The 23578-nt window shown below is 39.5% G+C and overlaps 1 protein-coding gene across 5 annotated transcripts; it reads left to right on the plus strand.

Moving 5' to 3' along the window:
• Positions 1-443: 443 nt before the first annotated feature.
• Positions 444-23245, plus strand: klhdc3 (kelch domain containing 3). Of its 5 annotated transcripts, none has more exons than XM_003441044.5 (11): positions 449-669; positions 2230-2454; positions 3470-3646; positions 3861-3976; positions 4064-4135; positions 5424-5637; positions 5956-6042; positions 7397-7505; positions 16716-16789; positions 18459-18537; positions 20804-23175. In XM_003441044.5, the coding sequence occupies exons 2-11, from the start codon at positions 2301-2303 to the stop codon at positions 20868-20870; spliced, it is 1149 nt and encodes a 382-aa protein (XP_003441092.1). In that variant the 5' UTR covers positions 449-669; positions 2230-2300; the 3' UTR covers positions 20871-23175. The 5 variants fall into 5 exon arrangements, with proteins under 5 accessions (XP_013124520.1, XP_013124519.1, XP_003441092.1 ...); XM_013269063.3 differs by having other exon boundaries at positions 450-669; positions 2196-2454; XM_013269064.3 differs by having other exon boundaries at positions 450-669; positions 2199-2454.
• The last annotated feature ends 333 nt before the right edge of the window (positions 23246-23578 follow it).

Genomic DNA, 23578 nt, shown 5'->3' on the forward strand with positions numbered 1-23578 from the left:
CATTGCTGTTAACGGGTATAGTAGATGGATACACATGAAAAAAATCCAGTAACTGTTTTACTGTTTGAATAGGAAGACTGCCTTTGCTGAATATATTTTATATTTCCGCATTGATGTATATTTTAGAATGGAGTGTGTCAAACAGATATCCAACAGATAGTTTATCTTGACGAGAGAGCCTTTAAGCAGTGACTGCAATGAACCCTTAAAAAAAAGAAAAATCAGCTTTCCTGGATGACATTGTGATTGCAATCTTGGCACATTTTAATTTACATGTTAAACATGTTCATTGTTATAGTAACTGGTGTCATTATTATGTGATCACGCCACGTGGATAGATGACAAAAACGTTAAGCTTCTGGGTCACCTAACAGGTTAATCCGGCCATTCTGCATAACATCACAGTTACAGCAAGACACTCAACTCTAACTTCTCTCTGTGCTGTGCAAAAACGGTGTCGAAAAATGCAGCCGCTGACCTATTTTGCACTTAGCACGGCAGTTAGTAAATCCATCTGTTTTTAAAGCAGAAAGACTCACGTGCGTGTTTTCCCAGGTATAAAACAGCCGACAGGGGGTGCTCGCGGTAACTTCTCATTCCATCACGCTTGGTAGGGGCTCTCGGGGGATAGCCCTGCCTGGCTGCCTGTCAACCACAACCGGCTCGAAGGTAGCAAAATTGAACATATATGAATGTTATTCTGTTTCAGTTGACTAACTCGTAACTTTGCCAAAGCTGGGAGTGAATGTCTTTGTGTTACAAGTTGTCTGTCGTTTGTTTAGAGTTTACGTTAGCTTGCTAACAGCTAAATAGTTAGCTTCGACTGTTTAGCTTTAGCCTAGCCTCTCAAAGCCTAGCACCTTGGCTGTCAAACAGCTGTTTGCAGTAGCACCATATTCGTTACTGTGGTGGTGATGTTGAGAGATAAGCGACCGCGGCGGCTAGTCAGTGCGCCTCAAAAGGTTGTTGTTATGCCTGTTAACGTTAGCTAAAGAGCAAAGCTAGCTAGTGTGTGAGGCGTCCACTGGGTGTTATAACTGTTACAGCTCAATGTCACCAGCTTTAGATTAGCTTCATCTATCAACAGTTTGTGCTTCAGTCAATCGAGATCTGTGCAGAAGCATGCACCCATTTCCAAACAAGTCTTATTTACTTGATAGCCGCTGTGTACTTTGAAGCACCGTTGTTAGTCATCTGATGTCAACAGTACACTGTTCAATAGGACAGGGGGAAAGAAGGTGCTTTCTACTCAGCTCGGCTCTTGCAAAATGTTCATGTTGTCTAATTGTATAGCAAATTATTCCAGATGAGTATTAAGTATGTATAAAGGAAACTGTGTGCACTTATACTGCTAACTTTGAATAACCTGGGAAAGGCTAAATGGTTTAACTGTATTTGCATGTTGAGGTGTCAATTTGCACATTGTGCACATAGTGCAGTCATCGAAAATATTGGCTCCAGTTAAGGTTAACATGCCTGGTGACTAGATTTGTGCTTGTGTTGCTCCTCATAGATATGTGGGCTTGAAATAGGTCTATGTTAAATGGTGCTCTAGGGGTTTTTATTTTTAACGGTAAACAAAGGTTGGAGGTCAGTGGTAAAGTGTGTCACAGGGACAGAATAAGCAAGGGGAGAGGGGAGGGGGTCAGCGAGGCAGGGTTACTTGTGTTTAACAAGTAGCGTTTTATATCACTTAAATTTCACTGTTCAGAGCTGAAAATGTCGCTTTGGAAATGTTTAATTTCCCATTGAGCTAAGAGCTGCAGGCGTACTTCAGTTTTGTCAGTCGTTACTGATAAAATGGGCAAATTATGGTTGTATTTGTTTTTAAGAAAAAAAAACAATAGAAACACTCACAAATATTAAATTGGCAAGATTTCAATAGTGTGTATAGATTGCTCAATCTCCTTGAGTAGTGTGGCACTGCTTTGTGTTCCTATAGTACTGCCTAAATGAGGCACATGTTTACTCTGACTTTTAACTCATTGTAGTGCAGTGGGTGGGCACAAAGTGAAGAGTGAATAGAAAGGCGTGGTAAGTGTAGGTCTAATCACCTCTTAAAATACCCTACAAGCTTAGATACAGGGGCTTGTACCCGTCAGCAACAGCAGAGCTGAGGTTAGCCCAAGGGAACAACAGTTACCCTTTGTTGTCCTTGATTGCCCCCTCACAACTTGCCCTGTTGTTCTCTTTAGCAGAGTGCTGCTACTACCCTTGTTGTGGTCACAGGTTTTAATGGCCTTGGTTTGATGGGAGCATCAGAGTGATGGTCTAAGCGCTCACAGTCACAGAAGTGGGGAATGTTGCGCTGGACTGTGCACCTAGAAGGAGGGCCACGGAGAGTCAACCATGCTGCTGTGGCAGTGGGTCACAAGGTGTACTCCTTTGGAGGCTACTGCTCCGGGGAGGACTATGAGACACTTCGTCAGATTGATGTGCACGTCTTCAACACAGGTATGTGGTAAATGTGTGCATTTATTTATTTATGTATATATATATATTTAGAGATCCATTGTTAGATTTGTAAAAGTTAAAAAAAAAATGAAATGAGATTCTGGAAAGACTATATTAGTGTTTATGTAAAATTGATTCATGTACTTATTTTTGTATCTTAAATGGGTGGAAAAAAATCTATTTGACAGGCAGGACAACACTTCTTTTATTCCCCAGTTTATTGAGAAAGGTTAAGAAACTGTTGTAATTTGTTGAATGTGCACAACTTTACTGAAAACTCACTCCAGTTGGCAGTTAAACCCCAGCTTTTCATTGCGGTTTGCAACAATTTTTTTTTCCAGTTGTTGTTTTTCAGTTGCTATCAGACAAGCACAGCTGTTTTCTTTAAATGGGTTAAGAGAAACACCCTTAACTCATTTTGGATGGTTTTTCCCCATTGTGTGGTCAGCCACCTGTTTTAGGGTTTTACGACTTCCCAAAGTAGATGGAGCATACCTGCTATTGGTGTATCATGAAAAGATCTGTGGAACTAATGCTTTGAGTGTAATGGAGATGGGACCTCTTTAACTACAGTTTCCTGTCATCTTGCTTTGTCCTCCTTCCCCCCCTTTGACCCATTTATTGCAAAGACTGATTCTAACTTTTTTCCTTTCTTGATGGTACTTTTTATTATTAAAGTGATGTTAACTGTACTGAAAGCTCACTGTGAGAGAGTTGTAGGCATGTTAACAAATTTTACATTTTTAGCATTTTAACCTCTCAGGGCAAGAAAGATAATAAAATAAATTACTGACTACCAACCTAATTTCCATTTTAAAAAAAAAAAAAATATATGCGAATAACCGAATATGTAGAACTTCCTTTGTAACACAGTAAGTATCAAGTAAAACTTGGCGGGCAGCATTGTTTTAGTGTTTGTTTGTTTTTTAATTGAATTTTAAAAAAATGTTCTTTAAGTTTTTATATTTTATTTATTTTTTAATAAAAGGAAAATGTTTACTTTCTGTGTTTTTAGTGTCATTGCGCTGGATGAAGCTGCCTCCAGTGAGGATTACAGGACACGAACGTGCCCGTGAAGTGCCATACATGCGTTATGGCCACACAGCTGTGCTGCTGGATGATACTATCTACCTCTGGGGCGGGCGTAACGACACAGAGGGGGCCTGCAATGTTCTCTATGCTTTTGATGTCAGTAAGTAGACCCTCATCTAACTCGTGCTGCTGAGAGTTTCAGGGTGTATTTCCTTTGAGATGAACCTGTTTGAAGTTAAAATTGTGACAACAAAAAGTAGAGGAACTGTTTTATATTAAGAAAGCTGTAGCACCTGCATGTGTGTGATAGTTTTCCATTGCATGTAACGCAAGTGCTCTGATCTCAATATTGAACAACTGCGACTGCCTCACAGATACTCACAGATGGTACACACCCAGGACTTCAGGGACTGTTCCAGGGGCGAGGGACGGCCACTCTGCCTGTGTCCTGGGAAAGGCAATGTATATATTTGGAGGATATGAGCAGCTGGTGAGTTTGATTTTTGATTTATTTTTGCTTACACAAACTTTCACTGTGAACATTAAAAATGAATCATTTTTTATTTATTTATTTTAGGCTGACTGTTTCTCCAATGACATCCACAAACTGGATACCACTACCATGGTTTGGTCACTAATTAATGCCAGAGTGAGTTAAAAGTCACTAGCTGTTGCTTTTCAGTCGTTGTTGGTTATTCCTTGACAGTGTTTCTGTATTGAGCATTCAGAATAATTCTCCTAACAAACAAACAGGAAACCCTCTCTTAAAAAAACAAAAATGACACAGCTGAACATCAGCAACATAAGTTCCCTGTGGGTATATTGGCATGTTATAAAAGCACTGCAGTGTGGAATTTCAAAGCTTCTTCCTGCTAGGCAAGTTCAAAAAGCCTCACGCTGGATTATATACAGTCTCCTTTTGGCAAATACTATTTGTGTTTATGCAGTCAACATGCTCATGTGATTAAACGCTTGTAAAGTATATTTTAGTCATGATATGATGGAGTTACTGTGGAGGAAGTCAATCCATTCAGTTTTAGTTACAGCCATGTTGTCAGAAAGGAGATTGGACTGTGGTGCTTACAGATTTAGCGGTGCATGTGACTGAATAATACTTAGGATTGCATGCCTCTTTAGGAAAATGAAAACTTCTGTGCTGTTACTCACTTGCTTTTTTCCCCTTTGAACTTTGGGATCATTTAACATTTTTATTTTTACATTTGCATCTGTAAAACTCACTTTTCAGTAATGATTCTGCTATTCTTTCAACCATGTTAAAGATTTAAAAAGCCCCCCTGTCTGCATAAAGTTCATGGTTAGACAATGGCAGCACATTCCTGAAAGGAAAGCTTGTGAAAGACTTTTGCATGACTACAGGGCAGTGACATGTAAAGTGAGTCGAGGTTTGCCTCTGTTAGAGTTGGTTGCAGTATGTGAGAGCAGGTCCCATTTCAGTCGTATTTCTGGTGAAGTTCATATATCTTGATTATGACTCTGTGTCTTGCTCCCATTAAATTGTTTACACTATCCCTATGACTGGACTGCGTTCTTTGAAAAGGGATGGTGGTGCCTGGGGGAGGTTTGGGATTCACTGTGGTTTTATAGTTGGAAAACTGATCCACTAGATGGCAGTGTTTACCTGAAATTGCTCTCTTTTTTCCTGGGTGAAAGGCCTGAGATGGTTGATCATTTATATGGAATGAATGAGCTTCAACACGGTCTGTTCTTATCCCAGGGAATAAGATCTGGAATATTTTAGGAAGATGAATTCCATACCAAGGCTTATGATCAACATAACTTGATGAAATGTTAGATGTAATAAAGACAGTAAATTAAGTTTTACCAAAAATAGCTATAACTGCTCTGTTCTCTCTTCACTAAAACTTTGAGTATGGAAGAGTGTAACAGTAACATCGTGTGTTGTCTTTGCTCTGCAGGGAACTCCAGCACGCTGGAGAGACTTCCACTCGGCTACCATCATTGGGACAAAAATGTTCGTGTTTGGAGGAAGAGCAGATCGTCTCGGTCCCTTCCACTCCAACAATGAGGTCTACTGCAACAAGATCAGAGTGTTTGACACAGAGACTAACTGCTGGCTGACCACCCCTTCAACACAGCCACTACCGGAGGGACGCAGGAGTCATTCAGCCTGTAAGGCACAAAAATACACACAAAATCGACTGTTATTAGACCAGTATCTGATTAAGTTCTTTTAATTTGAGTTCTTTGTTCCAATATATTTACAGGCCAGTTGCTAATGTTTTATATACATCTAGATGTTAGATTAGTGAAGTTGTGAGTGCTGAAGGTTGGTACTGATGGGTTGATGTTGTAAGAACAGTGTTGTCAAATATTAATCTGCCAATGTAATTCGATTAAACAAATCCAGGTACTTTATCTGGGTCAAATGGTTCCTTATAGTATACTTCAAATATCATTAATCTGGACTTTTTATTTATTTTTGTGAAGTTTCCTACAATGGAGAGCTGTACATATTTGGAGGATACAATTCTCATATGGAACGACACTTCAACGACCTTTGGAAATTCAGTCCAGGTAAGTCTATATTTACATCATTTAGATTTGGAAAGCCTGTCCTGTTGCTGTAGAGCACTGCTACTAGAGGGTTTAATTCCTGGTAGCTTTTTTTTAAAGAGTTCTTTAAATTCCACCCTGACTATTTACCTCAATACAAGAAGTGCAGGACTAGCTTGTGTTGACCTACTTTTCTCATTTCTTCATAAATAACCTGTCCTCCTCCGCTGCATAATTGACATTTGCGTAATGGTGATTGGCTGCTTCCTTTTTCACCACAAAGTTGCTTTCTGTGTTTCATGTTTTGCAACACAGATGCTGGAATGACAGCCCATTCAGTTGCTGATGAATGTTACCTGATTGCATTTCAAATTGGTTTAGGAGTTTTTCTGGAAGAACGCCTCAGGCTCTTGTTACATGCTAAACATAGTCATTGATGAAACAACACACCTGTGGTAAACTCATTGATAATTTGGTGTCCTAAATGGTGTTAAATAGCACTATATTATCTGATACTATCTTTGTGTCAGGAAATAAATGACAAAGGTAATACCAGGCACTAGCTAAAAGTCCATTGTTTTAATTAATTTATGTTTAATTGTCTCCCAACTCCCATTTCTAGTTGTAACTAGAGAAAACCATTGTGACAGCAGTTGCACATGGTGTTGAATCATATTAAAAGTAGATCATTAATGTAGTGATGTCTTGGAAAACATTGGCAGGGAATTTGGGCAAGGACAGCCATAACTGTTTTCTAAACTCTTCTCTAGTTTATTTGAGGATTTGGTCTTTTTTGTAGTGGATATGATCTTATGTGCCTGTGCTATTTAAAGCTGATTTCTTCAGTTACCATCTAAATGTGCTCTGCAGTCCGCTAGGTGGCAGCACTTTAATTTTAGTCATAATTATCTAAGGGTAGGAATGGCCTGTTGCTATAGAGATGCAGTGATGCTGTTTGGGTCTGAGACAGTTCATCCTTATATGGAACAAGTGAGTGAGCTTCAACATCGTCGCTTACGTTGCATGCACTTCATAGAGGATTTGTTTCTATTTTTGAAATGTAAGATTCTGTGTTGAAGGTTAACCCCCCTGTCTCTTTTTATTTTTATTTCTTTATAAATATTCCTTTATCTTAGAGCCTTGTGGTTTAATATTTTTAGGAAGCTGAATAAACAGCAGGCATAGTGAGAAACTCTTCTAGTTTAGCTGGTATGACGTAACCTCTTGTAGTCTAGATTTATTGTGCTGCAGATACATTTCCAAAGAAATCTGTCATTGTATCTATGCTCATTCTTTTTATCCATTCTTGTTTTTTTATATAAAATATAACTTTTAATATATTCAAATGTATTTTTGCCTTATGTGTATAAACTAGAAAACTTCACATGGAAGAAAGTTGAACCTAAAGGGAAAGGCCCATGCCCTCGGAGGCGTCAGTGCTGTTGTATGGTTGGAGATCGAATCATCCTCTTTGGAGGAACCAGGTGAGGCACAAAATATTAGTACTTGACCTAGATTTGAACTTCAAGTATTTATTTATTTTTCAATTAAATGTTTTTTTAATTAATTCATTGGTATATTCACATCGCTGCCAAACATTTCGTGTGTGCTGCACTCATTAACTCATTCCCTAACTCAGAAAGAAATGCATGTTCTCAAAGTTTGCCCAGACATTCATGTAATGACACAATTTAATAGACACATGCATGTCAGAGTTAATATGATGTAAACTTTGTATCGGTGTTAAGATTTTGAACATTTACAAAAAATCCCCCCCAAAAAACATAATGGTTATCTTTTAGTTTACCTGGTTCACCTGATAAACTCTGAGTTCACAAAAAGGCAAAAATCTGGGCCGGTAGCCTAGCATCTGAGAAATCCTTAATAATGATGTTTACACCATCTGGGCTGGTGAAGGTTTCCAGGCAAGGAGAGTCTAAAAAAAAAAAAACATGTCTTACCTCTACTTCTCAGGTTCATTTCAGAAAATATACAAAAGGACATGAAATTAAGCATGGCTGGATAGATGGATAACTTCAGTCGCACAAATTTCAGTTGTTCTTTCAGGAAAAATCACAATGGCTCCTCATTGCACTAAAGATGACTGCTTAAGTGTTCTTTTGTGTCCTTGCCTTCACAGCTCTCATAAAAAACACTAAATATGGGCTCTTTGCACTCAGTTTTTTCAGTGATTGTCTTTGGGTGGGTGGAGGGGGGTGGCAACTTTTTGTGCATCTGACCATTTCAGGACAGACGACGGTCTTCTCTTTTCAATATGCCAAACACAGTCTGGATCCTGTAGATTGCTGTCTACAGTAGTGATAACCAGGGGCTTCGTAGCTGGTTAGGTGCCGCTGAGGTGGTGACGTTCTTGTGATAGGCCAGTAGCCGCTGGAGTAATGAGGTAGCTTACAGCATCGTCCAGGGTAGTGCATGTCCTGGGGTACTGTTATCAGCAAGACCCTGTTATCAGGAGAACTCCACTGGGATAACCTGATGGTGGGGATCACAAGGCTGTGGATAAGGCTACTTTCAGACCCTCTACGTCTACGTGCCCTGTAGTTTTTGAGCCACTGACTGTTGCTGGATGTGTTTTGTAAAGCTTCACTTGCTATCACATTGTGCTGTGCATCACACCCCAAAACGCATACGCATGACACACATTTCAACTAATATGCAAAGGCATAATACAGAAGAGTTGTCTCTCTAAATTTGTAATCATTAGATATTCATGTAGTACTGAGAAGCTTATAATGAAAATGACAAGCTCGGGATGAGTCTTAATTTTTGAAGGTTATCCTTTGTTTAGGTACTCACTGGGATTAGTCCAGAATGGAGTCATGATTTCCTGTTCTGAGCAGATAGGGCTGGAAAAGGGAGTGTCACTGAGCTGATGAAGGGTGCAGAGGAAGAAATCAAACACCACATAATATCTCTGACATCCTGTTTAAAAGCCCAAGGGCACAGAGGTTAACATATTCATGAATCTATCTTTAGAGAAAAACTGCTTTGTCTATTATGTGCTTGGTGGTTGCTGTGTTCCAAGTCTGGAGAGGGGTTTTCTGTTACTGTAAAAATTGGAGCATGATCCTCACAGGCTCCAAGTAAGTTGGCCACACAGGTTCTCTTGGCCAGCATTGCTCATTATTTTGTTTTTGTTATTTTAGAGCACATTTAAGCCTCTTACACGCAGGAACTCCCATAAGCATTTGCACACAAACACCATCCAAGCAGACCTAAATTCTTTTTCGTCTTTTGACCTAATAAAGTTGTAATTTTAAGATTTGATCAGTGTTTAAGCTTTGTCTTGACTTGCATTGATAAAGACTAGCCTGATCCAGTTTCATTAACTAATTACGTTTGAACAGTCCCTTTAAAACCAGCACCTCTTGTGTTTATTTTTGCATGGCCTAACAACATGAGGGCCATTAACAGGGGTAGAAAGTTATTAGTGTCTGTCTCAATGCAGTTGACGAATGCTTGCACAGGCTGCCATGAATTATTTGCTGGACACCTTGCTTGTGTTTGTTGTGGGGCTCCTCATTTCGGTAGATCTTCTGAGGAAATTGTGTTGAAATTTATAGTCCAAATGTTGTTTTCCTGAGTTGGTTGTCCTTGCAGGTTGATCTTAAACAGAACCCCTCTGATATTTATTCCCAGTTTATTTTACCTGCAGGAATTTGTTCAGAATAATTTATCACTTTAGTGAAGGACTGTTAAACCATTAGTTCAAGCATGACTGCTCTGCTTTCCAAAGGGTTGTGCTTCAGTCTTCTTGCAATATGCTAAAATGCATTTGTAAAATAAAATGTAGGAGCAGCTGAATGAGACACACTGGTGTTAGCAGAACATGAAATTCCAAGTGTAAGTAAGATTTGCAGCCAACAAGCCTGGTTTACTCTAATTTGGTGCTGTTAAATTTGGATTCAGATAATCCTTTTTAAGTGGAGGATACCTCTATTTTCATACACGCTTTCACTTTGAAGGTAAATGAGCAGACTGTGTGTGTGAAAGACAGGCTGGGCATTAGTGGCAGTGTGTTGAGTACCACTTGCGTCAGTGTAAACAGGACTGCTGAGCTGCAGAAAGGCGCGAAAGTCTGCCCCGTCTCTGATTTATGACCTTAGGGAGCATTCTTTCTCACAGAGTGCAATTTGATATACCCCCAGTGCCTCTGCTACACTCATTTACTGAGTCCTGCTCACTGCCCCACGAAGGACGACCCGTGCATGACCAACTCCACCTGTACCGACCTTCACCTATGCATACAAGCAATGTATCTTTCTTTTTTTTCTTTTTTTTTTGTTGCCCGAGGAGTGAAACGCAGCTCAAGTTGAGTTGCGTATGAAGGCAGTGCCACACAGTGCTAATGTTGTCATTGTTGGCTCTCTTCTCACTGTGTGTTTAATTTCTTACGACAAACCCAGGTTGAGCTAAATCAGGAAGCATTTTAAGCCTGGGAACAGGGCATCCTATGAGGGGCAGGAAGTGAACAAGGACATGACAGCTTGGCATGCTGGGAGCAGACAGCTCGGAATCTATGAAGGGAAATCTGGCACAGGCCTCTGAACTACTTGGACCTGATGTGCATTCATTCCATCAGTGCTTTTAGGGAATGCATTTTTACCATGACGGCATTCATTCATCTCTGAATGATGACCGACTTAAATCATCTGTGTGTTCAAATGTTAATCTGTGATTGAAGGCTTTTTGTAATTGCTTGATCCTTGTTGTCCTGTGCGCCTTTTCTGGTCCTTCAGCACCTTTTTGTGTATACTGCTGATAATTATTTTTTTCAAAAGCAGATATAGTTGGTATCGTTTTCATACACCTAGGATGATATTACTGCACATAAGTAAGAGCAGGTAATATCTGACTCTTACATATTTCAGAGATTACAGAAACCTACTTATAATCTGTATTTACATTTACAAATCAAATACATGATGATAAATATAGTGTGAGTGCAACTCAAATGGTTAATAAAAACTAATACCAGCATCAATATGATATCTAATAAGATGAAAGTGAGGTTTTTGTTTTGTTTTTCTTCAAAAATAACTCCTTCATTAAATGAACTCTTTTGTGTTGATTGAGGAGAATCATGCAACTCCTGTCTTGAAACTGCTGGTCGTGTCTCCACAGTTGGGTAATATTGAGCAACTTGGGATATTTTAAGACCTTCAAAATCTCATTTTCCCATTAATTTACTTACTTATTTGCATCTGAATGTCAATGCTTAGATATTCTACTGGCTTATGTATTTGGACACTTGGTGCCTTTTCTGGTGGTGTTTGCATTTGTCTGGATGTCTTCACATGACTTAGTGAGTCACAGCTCTTGTTGGGCTTACGTCAGCATGGTACACAGACTCTGCTGTGCCAACCTTAACACATTTGTTCCATTTTGGCAATATGCAGAGTCACTTAGTACATTTAGTAAAGATGGAAAGCATGCTGACGCCATTTCTAACATTAGATGGAAAAAAACAAACATTTTTAATATTTCTAGCTCTTCTGTCGAGTCATTGCACTGGATGAGTGGGTTGAAAGCTCTAAATATAAGACTCTGGGCTTGAATTACTTGATTGTAAAACTCAAACAAATCTGAGTCGTCTGATCTCCACCGAGAGTGAATTGCTTCTTTACGTAATTAGCAAGCAGGAGACCACATAGCAGGTAATCTCGCTGGTAGCCAAAACATTCCAGCTCCAAACCTCTAGTTTAAGCTACCAAAATCTCACCGGGATATTTAATCTGTGTGGAATTTAACAGCTCATTATAAAACTGCAATTTGCTGAGCCAGAAAACTTCTGCAAAGTCCAGGGGTTTTTGTTTAGCAGTCCAGGAAGGTCAGAAGCCTGGTGCCTTTATATCTCGCACACGGCTGAATTGCGCCTTTATCAATAGCTGAAGTGGCAGCTGTTACAATAGACCATCTGGTTAAAACGTGACTTGTTATCACCCTGGAACCTGCCTGCCTAAATGTTAGACTCAACACAGCATGGGACTGAGAAATGATAGTCCTCTCTTGCTGGGTATTGTCCCAAAAGCAAAAAACTCTGCTTGCAACTTTGATATTTTTAGCTTCATTAGGCTTGCTACAACGCCAACATAATGTCTTAAATCTGCCACAGTGGAAATCGGCTCTATAGATGCACGCCTGTCAGCACAACAGATTTTGATACCACACATGTTGTCTTTTGGCCTTTGGTGTCAAAGGGTACCCTGCAGAAGTTTCCTTTATTATTTGTCTGTGTGTGTTTAGTATTCCTGAGATAAAACCTGTCAAACAGCGAAGGTGACCCCATCAGGATATGGGGCATCCCGCGCGTGGCGGGACAAGACCTTGGGGGAGCTCAGCTACACTGTGATTTACTCTTCAAAGACAAGCTCATGATAGTATTTCATCTGCATCTTAACCCTCCTTAACCTGCTAACGGTCTGTATACATTATGGTGTCGTAGGGGTTGAGTGTTGCACAGCAGCTCAAATAAACAGCCTCACACAGATGATGCATTGTGATGCTATTCTCCATGTCAGTTGACATTTCTAAATAGTAGTAGTTTAACTTTTGATTTAGTGCTGTCATTACAACTAAAACACCTCTGTGCTTTTTGGATTAGTAGAATAATGCAAGACTAGCCGATTTCACGCATGTACAACAACCCTTAAATTTAGACATTAGAAGACGAGCTTGCACGTATGTCTGCATCTGAAATTTAAATGCTCTAACTCTCTGCAGCCTAGTACAATGTCTGTTTGACAACACTGATTTGCACTCATGTGAGAGTGGTGCTGGGAGGAAGCCAGGGAATTCACTCGACAAGTGTTACTTGCCTCCTGCACGCTCTACTCGGGGAGGTCTGAAGCAGGGTATCTACTGCCATGTGCTACATGTCAGGGGAAAAGACGACTCTGGACTGTGATCCTCCTTACATTGTCTGGAGTTTGTGCTGAAGCTGTTTAAAGTAGTAAATTACAAGAAAAGCCCACCAGTCAACTTATGTAGGATAATGTCTGATGTTTTAATCAGCAAGTCGTGTTTTAAACAGTGCTGCTTTACATTAAAATTTATATTTCCGGAAAATGGAGTACTCTTATAGCAGTACTATAAGAACTAATTGCTCAAGCAGTGCACTCATGGAAAGTTAACCAATGAGCTAATACATGTTAAAATGATCTATGAGAACTGTTTATTAGTATGTAAATGGCAGTGTATCAAAATCAACCAAATAACCTATTTTTCCAAAATGAATCTGGCAGTTAAACATTTGACAAACCCTTTGAGAACCAGTTATGTTGAGAGCAACCTAATTTTTCTAGGTAGCTAGGTTGATAAGAACCAAATTACCAAATTGACCAAATTACTAACCACTCTGGCTTTGCAGTGCCTTTAAGTATTATCACTAAGTGCAATTATATTTTATCTAGAGAGACTGAAATTTGAGTTGCATGCTTCATTAGGGGTTGGCATCTCTTCTTTCTAATCTAAAGTCAGTTATTTGTCTCACTGGGAGCCAACTACAGGTTGTATCTCACCCTCTGCATGGGGTATAGGTCTGGGCAGCTCTATGTCTTAATCCACTGTCCAGCCACTGCCCAGGAGGGGGCACAGATAGCTGGGTAAGACGAGTTGAAACAGCAGAGATTAAGCCAAAAGCATTGAATAGGAATCTATTGAGCAGTGATAACCAAAACCATTGCAAACTCTTGCTGGAATCTTAACAATCCTTTAAATTTCTATTGGATAATGTCTATATAGATTGTTTCATTACATTTTAAATACTTTTGCTTACCTTGGGTAAGGTTAATAGACATGACCAAGCATTGTGTCTATACTCTAATATATTGAATTTTAATATTTTTTTAGCTTGTTATGTCGCCTGAATGACAGTAACAGTTAAAGCTTCTTTTTTTTTTTTCAATTTTTTTAAAACAAATATACCTACCAGTCAGGACCTGGGCTGCCCATCATATCAGAAGTAATTTTAAAATGTTTAAAGCGCATCACAAACTGTTCTCGCTGCTTTCATGTGTTTTCAGTCAAGTTGCTTCAGCAATAATGTGTATGTCTGGCTATCCTGATAAAGTCCTCTACAGGAAGTTGTAGTGCATGATGAGTTCCTGTGAGTTGGATGGTTCTGATGGACCAAAGTTCAATAGGAAGTGGAGAAAGGAAAGGGATGCAGATCATATCATTCCCAAGAATGAGGATATGCCCAATGAAGCCACTTAAAACATGCTTACGACAGGTCAGGTTCCAGGTATATTGTTGACTCTATTTGTTTTCAGATAGCAGAGGTGTCATGAATAGAATTTGTATCAGATCCAAATCTTTTCTTCGCCACTTCGTTTTCAGCGTTGGTTCTGAAAGTAAGTTGCAAAAATTGTGGGCAATTAACTTCTTCGACACTTTGAAATGGTCCTCGGCTCTTTGGTGTCTCTTCATTAGTTTTAGGACTGCAGCTCAACTCTTTGTTCTACACTTTTGAAACCTTGGTGTGTAAGGTAATGAGGTGGAGCAGGTAGTGCATTGCTAGAGAGGACAGGCAATTAGGTGATTAGACGCCCTCATTGAGTGTTGTTTGAAATAGCAGTCAGTGTTGTTTTAGTGGGGGGGGCGGCATCACTCAGGCCTCATTCAGACTGGGAACCACTACGCTGTAGGGGGAGGAGCACTTTCACACATAGTGATACTTTGCTGATCAAGTAACAAAGTGGCCCATCAAACACCAGGATGCCACATAAAGTCACACACTGTGACTTTCCCGTTTCTGAATAGTGCGTCAGACAGCCATTATTGCCGCTGCCTCCATAGTCTGCTTCTGCCCTTTTTCTCTTTGTTGTGACCCATAAAGTATTACCATTCCCTAATTTTCTGCTGAATTTCACACCCTGACTTGCATTATCCACGACTAACCAAAGAAGCCTTATCCCAGTGGATGCAATCTTCATCTCTGTGGTTGCTCGTGTTAAAACACTGCCTTATCTGTACCCTTTCACGCGTCCGCATCCAAGGCCGATACCCTCCCTACGGGTTTACACAGTAGTTCACAGCTACTGCAGGGTGCTCTTTAGATAGAGATGTTGCTTTTCATTACTTCTGTTGTGTAGCCAGGTTGCTGATATTTGTCCATTCCACACATGTGGTACCTAAAACTCCCAAGTAGCTGAATTTTTCTATATCATACAATTTTTTTTTAATTATTATTATTATTTTTTTTTTAAGTTAAACAACTGCTGTTAGCTGGCTTAATTTGAGAATGATGCACTTATGCCGATGCCACCCAACAGCATGGTTGGCTTTTTTTTAGGATGATTGAAAAAAACCAAAACAGCTGTATGACTGATTTAATGAGTCATATTGAAGCCATTTGTTTGGTTAAAATTAATCATCAATACTAATTCTCACATGAGGGATATTTGTGCTAATTTAATTCCTGTGGTAATTTTAAAGTTTCAGGTAACTCACATGTGTGTCATACATTAAAGAGTGAGTGTTTCTCACAACTATTGAAATGTACCCTTTCAATCACCACAGTAATGTTAGAACTTGGGTGAGTATTCTGATAAAGGCTCCCACTTTAAGCCCGGGTGGGTCACCTCCTGGGGGGCGGGGGCGTAATGACTTCCCCAGCTGGCCCCCTGGGACGACGGAGCTCGTGCTCTGCATCTCTCCTGGCCGCTTTAAGCCACCGCCGTGTTTGTTTAGGGAAGATTAGCAACGTAAAACCCTTACAACATCCTGAACACGGAGCGAAAGGAAGATGCGATGGAGAAGACAGCAGGAAAGGGTGAGAGAGATTGATGGGTGGTGGCGAGATGGTGCATTGAGATCAGCAAGAGGATGGTTCAGGGTAAGATTGAAAGATGAAGAGACTGATGAAAATCGTAAATGCAAAAAACTGCAACAAATCTGTTGCCAACAATGTTTTTGTTTTTTTCTTCCTGTGGTAATGTCTGGGTTGGTTGGACACATGCCAATAACTAGCTGGTCCAAAAAGCATCTTGATTTTACTCTTAAAACTTGGCTTTTGCATTTGTCACACTTTCTTCTTAATGGTTCCATAGAATGCAAACGGCTTGGTGAATTTAACTGTAAAGTGTAGTTTTATCTTCTACATGGGTTTTATTGTTACATTATGAATATAAAGCAGTTGTGTGCAGAGTGCATTTGGGATATATATACTACCTTGCTATATGTGCGAATAAATCTGTACTGACAGCCTACATTACCTAAAAAAGATAATTAAAAGAATGGTTTAACAGGTATATAGTTGGGGCTTCTTAAGCTGTGGTGCACCAGGTGTCACAGGTGTATGTGCTTAACTGTGGCAGGAAACAGATGTGCAATGATATCTATGGCTGCTCAGGTCTGGGAGACTATCAGCATTGGCCAGTCGGTCTTACAAGACTGCTCCACTTCCTGTGGACCTAAATCATGCAACCCATGATAAGGAGAACTGTGTGATAGCTCTTATTTAGGACCGTCTGTGGCTCCCTGATTATGGTCCCAACTGATTCAAGTAATGAGATAAATAACTGAGAGTCCAATGCTGGAATTCTGTGAAGTGTGTGTGTCGCATTAAGTAGTTGAGTAATGCTTACGGTCTTTGTAAGCTGTGTGAATTGTGCTCATGAAAACAGGAAGTTTATAGAATCGCTCTAACCCTATTACTTTTCTCTTTACAGCCCCTGTCCAGAGCAAGGAATGGGGGATGAATTTAACCTCATGGATCATTCAGACCTGTATATCTTAGACTTCAGTAAGTACTCTTGTCTTTATTGGTGTCTCTCTTAGGATTCTGTGTTGTTGCAGATATTACACCCCCCAAGCAATTTTTGACTCAATGACATAAAGAAAACATTAGGATGATGTCAAAGGAGTCACCGGAATCGATGAACTCTGTTATAATCTGAACCTGCACCTTCATGGTTTAGATGTCATATCTATTTTACTGCTTTAGTTCAGTCCTGCTGCTTTAATAGTGAATTATCTCACAAAATCCACTGTACTGCTTCTCAACAAAGGAGTTGGCAGCAACCGGCTGGTAAAGTGCAGGTTCTGCAGCTAAAAAGACAGTAGGTGGTCTCCACTAACTGTTACGAGAGTTAAATTTACTAGCCTGGCTGCGCGCTTCCAGAGCCTTTACCATTATGAGTACTTACTGAGCTTGTGGGGTTTGTGAATTTTATTCATTTACTTAAACAAAAATCCTACAAACATATTTTGACATTTTTTTTATTATACATATCAAAGCAGCTCAACAAAATAAAAGTTTAAAAAAAGGCAGATGTTGTAATTAAAACTGTTTTACCTGTTCAACTGATATTCATCCATTTATTTCAGCTAATTATAGATTAATTAAACCAAGATACGGTTTGTCATATGTGAATGAGATATGATGAAGAGTTAAGGACATAAAATCCCGGGTTTTCTCTCATTACCCACTCTCGTGTGTACAGGGACATCTCTGCCAGACAGCTGTTTGGATCGATTTGTGATGCATTAATTAAGTACAACATTAATTAGAGCCCTACGGTTTTTGCCAGTTGAAGCTGCTGCAGTTAACATCTTTTCTGGTATAAACTTTGCCATATGGCCAGAAACTCAAATTCAAAATTGAGTAGAAACAGAAGCCAGTGCTGCTCCATAACTGTTGTGAATTGTACAGCAAATGTTTGTCAGGCAGCCCACCGATAACTTAAAAGGGAATCATATTGACTTTTCTGTTAAGATGTCAGAAAAGCAAGCTAAACAAATGATTGTTTTTAAAATAAAATTTGGGATGGGTTTTTTTTCCCCTTCCCTGTAATAAATTATGAAATCCTTACACGACTGCTTTATTTCGGACTAGACCTAGTATGCTTGGCCTTGGCCCTGCACGGTGCTGTCAAATGCGGCACTTCCGTCTCTTGGACTACCAAATATGGCAATATCCTGCCTGCACTGGGGTAGCCTGTAATGCTGTCAGGTCACAGTTAGGGTTTGTGTAGGTGGGCTTACACAGGGACCTTATGGGGACTGGCAGTACCCAATGACAACCCCCGTGGCCTACGCTTCCTCGTGCCAGTCACGTGTGCCTTCACACTGTTTATCACTGAACATATGGTGGAACAGCCTTTGCCGATGATAGTAAATGAGAGGGAGTTTGTACGTATTATTAGAAATCTGGCTTTTAATAAGATGATTTGTGTACTGAAGTGACTTCCACACTCACGTCATCATGTCCTGCTTGTTCTCATACGTGAACACTTGCTTTATTTTTTTAATTTTTCCAGCTATTGATTATTTGTGCACCCTTCCATCTACAGATTCTTTAGATCTGACCTGCCTGGCTCAATTTTGAATTCCCACAGCTGAAATTGATATTAATAGCTTGAGTATGATTAGTGCCACTGATCATCCTATGACTCACTGCACTCTCTTTTCAGGCCCTAATTTGAAGACTTTATGCAAAATAGCTGTCATTCAGTACAGTCTGGAGCAGTCGGGACTCCCACATGATATCAGGTCAGACGAGCAACCTCCTCTCAAACATTAGCACTGTTTTGTCATAGAGCGGACATATTGTTGTTCGTGCTGTTTTTATTATGCCAGTCATTGTTGCCACTACTCAGTCTCTCTCTAATTAGGTTGTTTTTCAAAAGAGGCAAATTATGATTCATTATCCTTCATTTAACTAGTGGCAAGTTTTACTCGGGCTTTTGTCCGACTTGGCTTAGGTCCTCGCATGTAGAAATCATAATTATAGATCTAAATGCATAAAGGTTTGGGTACAGAAGTCAGACAGCCAGGAACCATTTGTATAGTGCTGCTTTCAGTTGCTTCATTGTCTGTGATCACATGTACAGCTTTTATAAGATCCTGCCCTGTGATGCAGAAGAAAGGCCAAAATAAGATATGTTCCTCAGTTTAGTAGTTTAAGCAACAAATACAAATGCAGTACATGGTGTGCAGAGAGTACATATTCAGCCTTTAAAGAACTGAAATTAACCCTAAAGTGGACTACAAAAAGTATTTTAACTATTTTATCCTTGGAAATGAAATAAAACAAAATCTTAATGCTAAAACTTTATATCTTTGAGATGATTAACAGTTATTAAACAATTTCAGGTGTGGTTACAAAGTAGCAACATAAACTAATCAAGTGACAAGTTGGCTTTGACTTAAATTCTTGTCCGCCTGAAAGGTTTTGAAATGGTTTGGGATTGCTTAAAATTAATTTTAAAAAAAAGAAGAAGCTTAGACGGTTGTGCTTGATTATTTAAAAAAACAACAACATCCGACCGTCAAACAAGCTTCTGTGCCAGTTCAGCCAGCCAGCATCCCAGTCACCTATGAGTCTAGTGATGACTCGAGGTGAAATGACTGGCAATGTCCATAATCCTCACTGTGTAGAAAGAGATCTTTATGAAAGACCCTAAATGGTTTAATTTATTTGAATAAAGCTTATGAGCCTTTGAGAAAATGTAGCGTCTGCTGAAAGTTTATTTTTGGTTCCCCCCTCCCACCGTATGTGCCCTGTTTGACTTGGTGATATATAGGAACGTCATAGTTACACCACATGTAGGTATTAGTTCTGGAATTATAAAATTTCTCTGCTCATGGAGATAATGACAGGATGAAATGCAATCGCAGTTCTTCTAGTTGAATATCCTGCACAGGAGTTGCCATACAAGTGTGTAAAAAGTCTTTTTTTTCCCCTCAGCATTTTGAATTAATAACGCATAATTTTCCCGTCTTGCTGACTGATATCAAATTGTTTTGACACATGACTAGCAAGAGACTCAATTTTGACAGCACGACTTTGATTTGTTGTGAGGTTGTAATGACAGGTTTGGGAAGTTTTGATAGCTACATTTAAGCCCATGTTTAATGCATATAAAGGTAAGATGCATTAAAATAGACTAGCTGTCAGAAAATGTGTATATATAAATTGCAGAAAAGCAATTTAAAGTACATTACTGTTCCCCTAAAACCTTAATTCATAGATTCGGTCAAGCTGATGGAGATCATTAGGAAAGGTGTTTGTCTAAAATTGAGGACTTCCACTAAGGGGATTTTTGTTACACGTGGACCCCGTGGAACCTGATACTAATTACTCCTCTTAGCCTCTCATTTCTCTTGCACCGTCACTGCCACCTTGCATGCTCCCTACTTTGGTGTTTGCAGTTGTGTTTCTAACCTTTTAGAGGGTTTTCAGTTGGGGTCACAAGACTTTGGTTAACTCCTTTTGCCCCTCAGTGGCATCTCCAGGTCCTGTGCCAATCTCCCCTCTTAAACACACACGTGCACAACAAAAAAACGAACAAAGCCGTTTGATAGGGAGTGAGTGTGAAACCAGACCTAGTGATAACAATCTGGAGCTCAACCTCTGACCTGTCATCAGGTCAGCACTAGACCCTGTTGTCAGCTCCTGCTCCTGATGCTCATGTTACAGCGGGGGCCACGATGTAGCCCCTCACGTGGGTAAGGTGGGGTCAGGGGTCCAAATATAAACTACTTGATTTAAAATATAAAAGGATTCTGCAAATATAAAATTGTAGACAGCTTAGCATAAGGCTCAAAACTTCCCATTTCAGTTATTTTAATGACTGAACTATAAAATTGTGAGCTAAAGAGGCTTAAAAGCAAAAAATTAAATCCAGCATGAACATCATGCCTATTCATATTCTTCTAACTTTTGGTTTTGCACTGGTGCACTTTAGTAATCACCAGCAAACAATAAATTTGATTTTAAAGCTTTTTTGTGTTTTGTCTTTTTCTTTAACATCAGGTGGGAACTGGCAGCCATGACAACCAACAGCAACATCAGTAGGCCCATCTTCTCCTCCCATGGCTGAAGAAGCTTAAAAGTGAAGCAGAACCCAGACTCTGTTTCAGGACACTGGGCTTTTATCTTTCTAATCGAGGACGGTTTTTGTATAGTCTGGATCGGATTTATTTTACACATTCTACAAGTGGAAACTTTTACTGACCAAAACATCCCGCGTGAGACTCCCTTGGACACCATCGGCTTTGCCCTGTCTGGGGATATTTTAACCCTTAAGATGGAAATCGTTGATGCCTGTTCACCTTTTTTCTCTTCTTTCTAGCCTCTCTAGAAATTCAATCAGCCTATGATAATCATAGACTTCTAATCCTAAGCACAGGAAGAGACGAGAACTTCAGCCAAAGGTTTTGAGAGCTAACCTCTTTGAGGAATGTCATCCAGATGTCACACTCATACAAATGTGAACCTTCTGTTTCAAATGCAAATGGTTATTTCACTTGCAGCGTTCCCTTACTTAGCCATGTGCAACTATCAGGTTCATGGGCAGATAGAGCTGGTACATGCTGAAAGAAAGAAGATTCTTCACCACAATATTGGAATATGATCATTACAAAATAAGTTGGTTTTCAATGTTTTGCCATTTCCCTTCATTGTAATTCTGTCAGTACCCTACTTAAGTGGCTAGAAGGTGATTTGCAAGGCAGCCAATGAAAATGTCCACTTGTACAGTGGAGTGCTTCTATCTCCCTGAACTGCATGCATCATTGGACCTTTAAGATTTCCCATACATTGACTCACTAAAGGAGGCGTTTTGCAGGGAGGTATTTGTGTTCTTCCAAGAAATGCTGTAGTTTCACTAAAGGGTTCACCTGCCACACCTCACCCATATCCTCTTGAATATGCTTTACAGTGCCAAACGTGGAAGGGACCCTTGTTGCAAAGTGTGAGTGTGCGTGTAAGCTAGTGGTCCTCGTCCACCTCATTTAGTTTACTTGTTGTTGAGGAGATCATCTGATAGGCATAATGTAGTTTCTTTTTAGAGACAATCCCATAGTTTAACGATGTGACCCTCTTATGTTTGCGCACAATGACAGGCAAAATTGCAGATGTTTTAAATGCACAAGGGCTGTTAACAGATTACATACCACACTGCTTGAAAATGACTTGGAAATCCTCAAATTGGACATTTATTTAGGTTGTGGGTTTTTACATTTTATCTGACTTTTCAAAACATGATTGGTGGTGGGCTTTTATTTCTTAAAAAAATAAATAAAAATAATCTCAGCTTCACCCACATTAGTGAATGAACAAGGCTGTTTCATTTTTTTTTTAATATATATTGTCAACAAATTCCCTATAAAGACAAAACAAGCTGTGTGTCTGTGCGAAGCCTTTGTTTCCACTGCATGCTCAGTAAACCCACATGGCTCTGATGGTTCTGTCACTGAGACACAAATATACATTTTGTAGGTTGGGTGATTTTTATTTTATTTTTTTGACAACAGTAGTGTCTCAGGCTTTGGATACACAGACAATCTTTGATTAAAATTGAATATATATTTTTGGTTTTGGCCTTTGTTGACAACATCAGACTTAATGAGCATAAATTCATAGGTGATAAAGGGTTAAGTTATTTTAACCATGGTTTTACTTTAATCTGGTCCTGGGAAGGAAATGCCTGAGCTAAGGTGGGATTGGAAGCTGTGTAGCCACACACTCGTGAGGATGGTTTAAAGTGCCGGTCCTTGGGACCAAGTGTTCTGTTGCTTTCAGTCTCTGATTAACTGGTTGACATTTAAAAACCAGCAGGGCTCTGGGTCCCAAATATTAGCGTTTAATAACCTACATCCTAAATATTTTCAACTGTGTCATATAAAGCAGTGTTTTTTTTTTTTTTGTTTTTTTTTTTAAAAAACTCCCCAATCTTAAACATTTAAGTAGCCAGATAAGTGCACTATAGCCATGGCACGTTTGACCTGACAGAGAGGAGACATGTTGATGCTGCGTTTGCCTAAACAGACTTCAAAGTTTGGGGCATTTGGTTGCCCTAACCCCTTTACAGACCTGTGGTGCCACTGAGACTCGCTGACTCTTAGCCCCTGCACACGCATGCATATTGACACACTCTTGATAGTCCTCAGATATTTCTTTCATTTGTTTTGTGTAAAGTTTACGGGTGACATTTTTAGTAAGGACCTAAAATTAAATTGCACCATAGTCGGATTAAAAAAAAAAAAAAAGTACCTGCATAACTTTCCTTGATAATAGCCACTCGCTTTCCTCCACATAATGAAGTGTCCTGCTCCACCACCCAAATATTTTAGCATCACATGTTTAATTGGTTACTTTGAGTTGGATTTACAAATGAGTGATAAGCTTCACGTGGTTACGCCTGCTTTACCATGATAACGAGATTGTATGCAGAAAATGTTTTCATACCAGTAAGTATGTCTTGAAAAGTTGTTTAATTCAAAAGCAACATGGTTTTAAAAACAGAACAAAATCTGGAGTGTGTTTGGATTCCTTTTACAACTGTGTGGGCTCCTGTTGCTAATTTGTTTTTATATATAATTTTTTTTTTTTTAAGTGGGTCTCTGTATCTGGCAAGGTTGGTCAGGACTTCCTGTGCAATATGCTTTATAACTGTGTCAATAAATCTGAGACAGTCAAAGTGGTTACTCTTTGTATCCATTGATTTCTAAAAGTGTCCAGAGTTGTTGTCATTCATTCGTATACTGTTCTGTGGCAAAGGTGTACTGTACACCCTTTTAATTCTAA

The sequence above is a fragment of the Oreochromis niloticus genome, linkage group LG13 (genome assembly GCF_001858045.2).
Source record: "Oreochromis niloticus isolate F11D_XX linkage group LG13, O_niloticus_UMD_NMBU, whole genome shotgun sequence".
In the NCBI taxonomy this organism is placed as follows: Eukaryota; Metazoa; Chordata; class Actinopteri; order Cichliformes; family Cichlidae; genus Oreochromis; species Oreochromis niloticus.

Excerpts from the sequence above, each read along its gene's own strand:
- klhdc3 (XM_003441044.5), top strand. The coding sequence starts at position 2,301 with ATGTTGCGCTGGACTGTGCACCTAGAAGGAGGGCCACGGAGAGTCAAC. Across the intron at positions 2,455-3,469 it reads TGTGCACGTCTTCAACACAG|TGTCATTGCGCTGGATGAAG; the intron begins GTATGTGGTAAA and ends CTGTGTTTTTAG. Across the intron at positions 7,506-16,715 it reads ATCCTCTTTGGAGGAACCAG|CCCCTGTCCAGAGCAAGGAA; the intron begins GTGAGGCACAAA and ends TTCTCTTTACAG.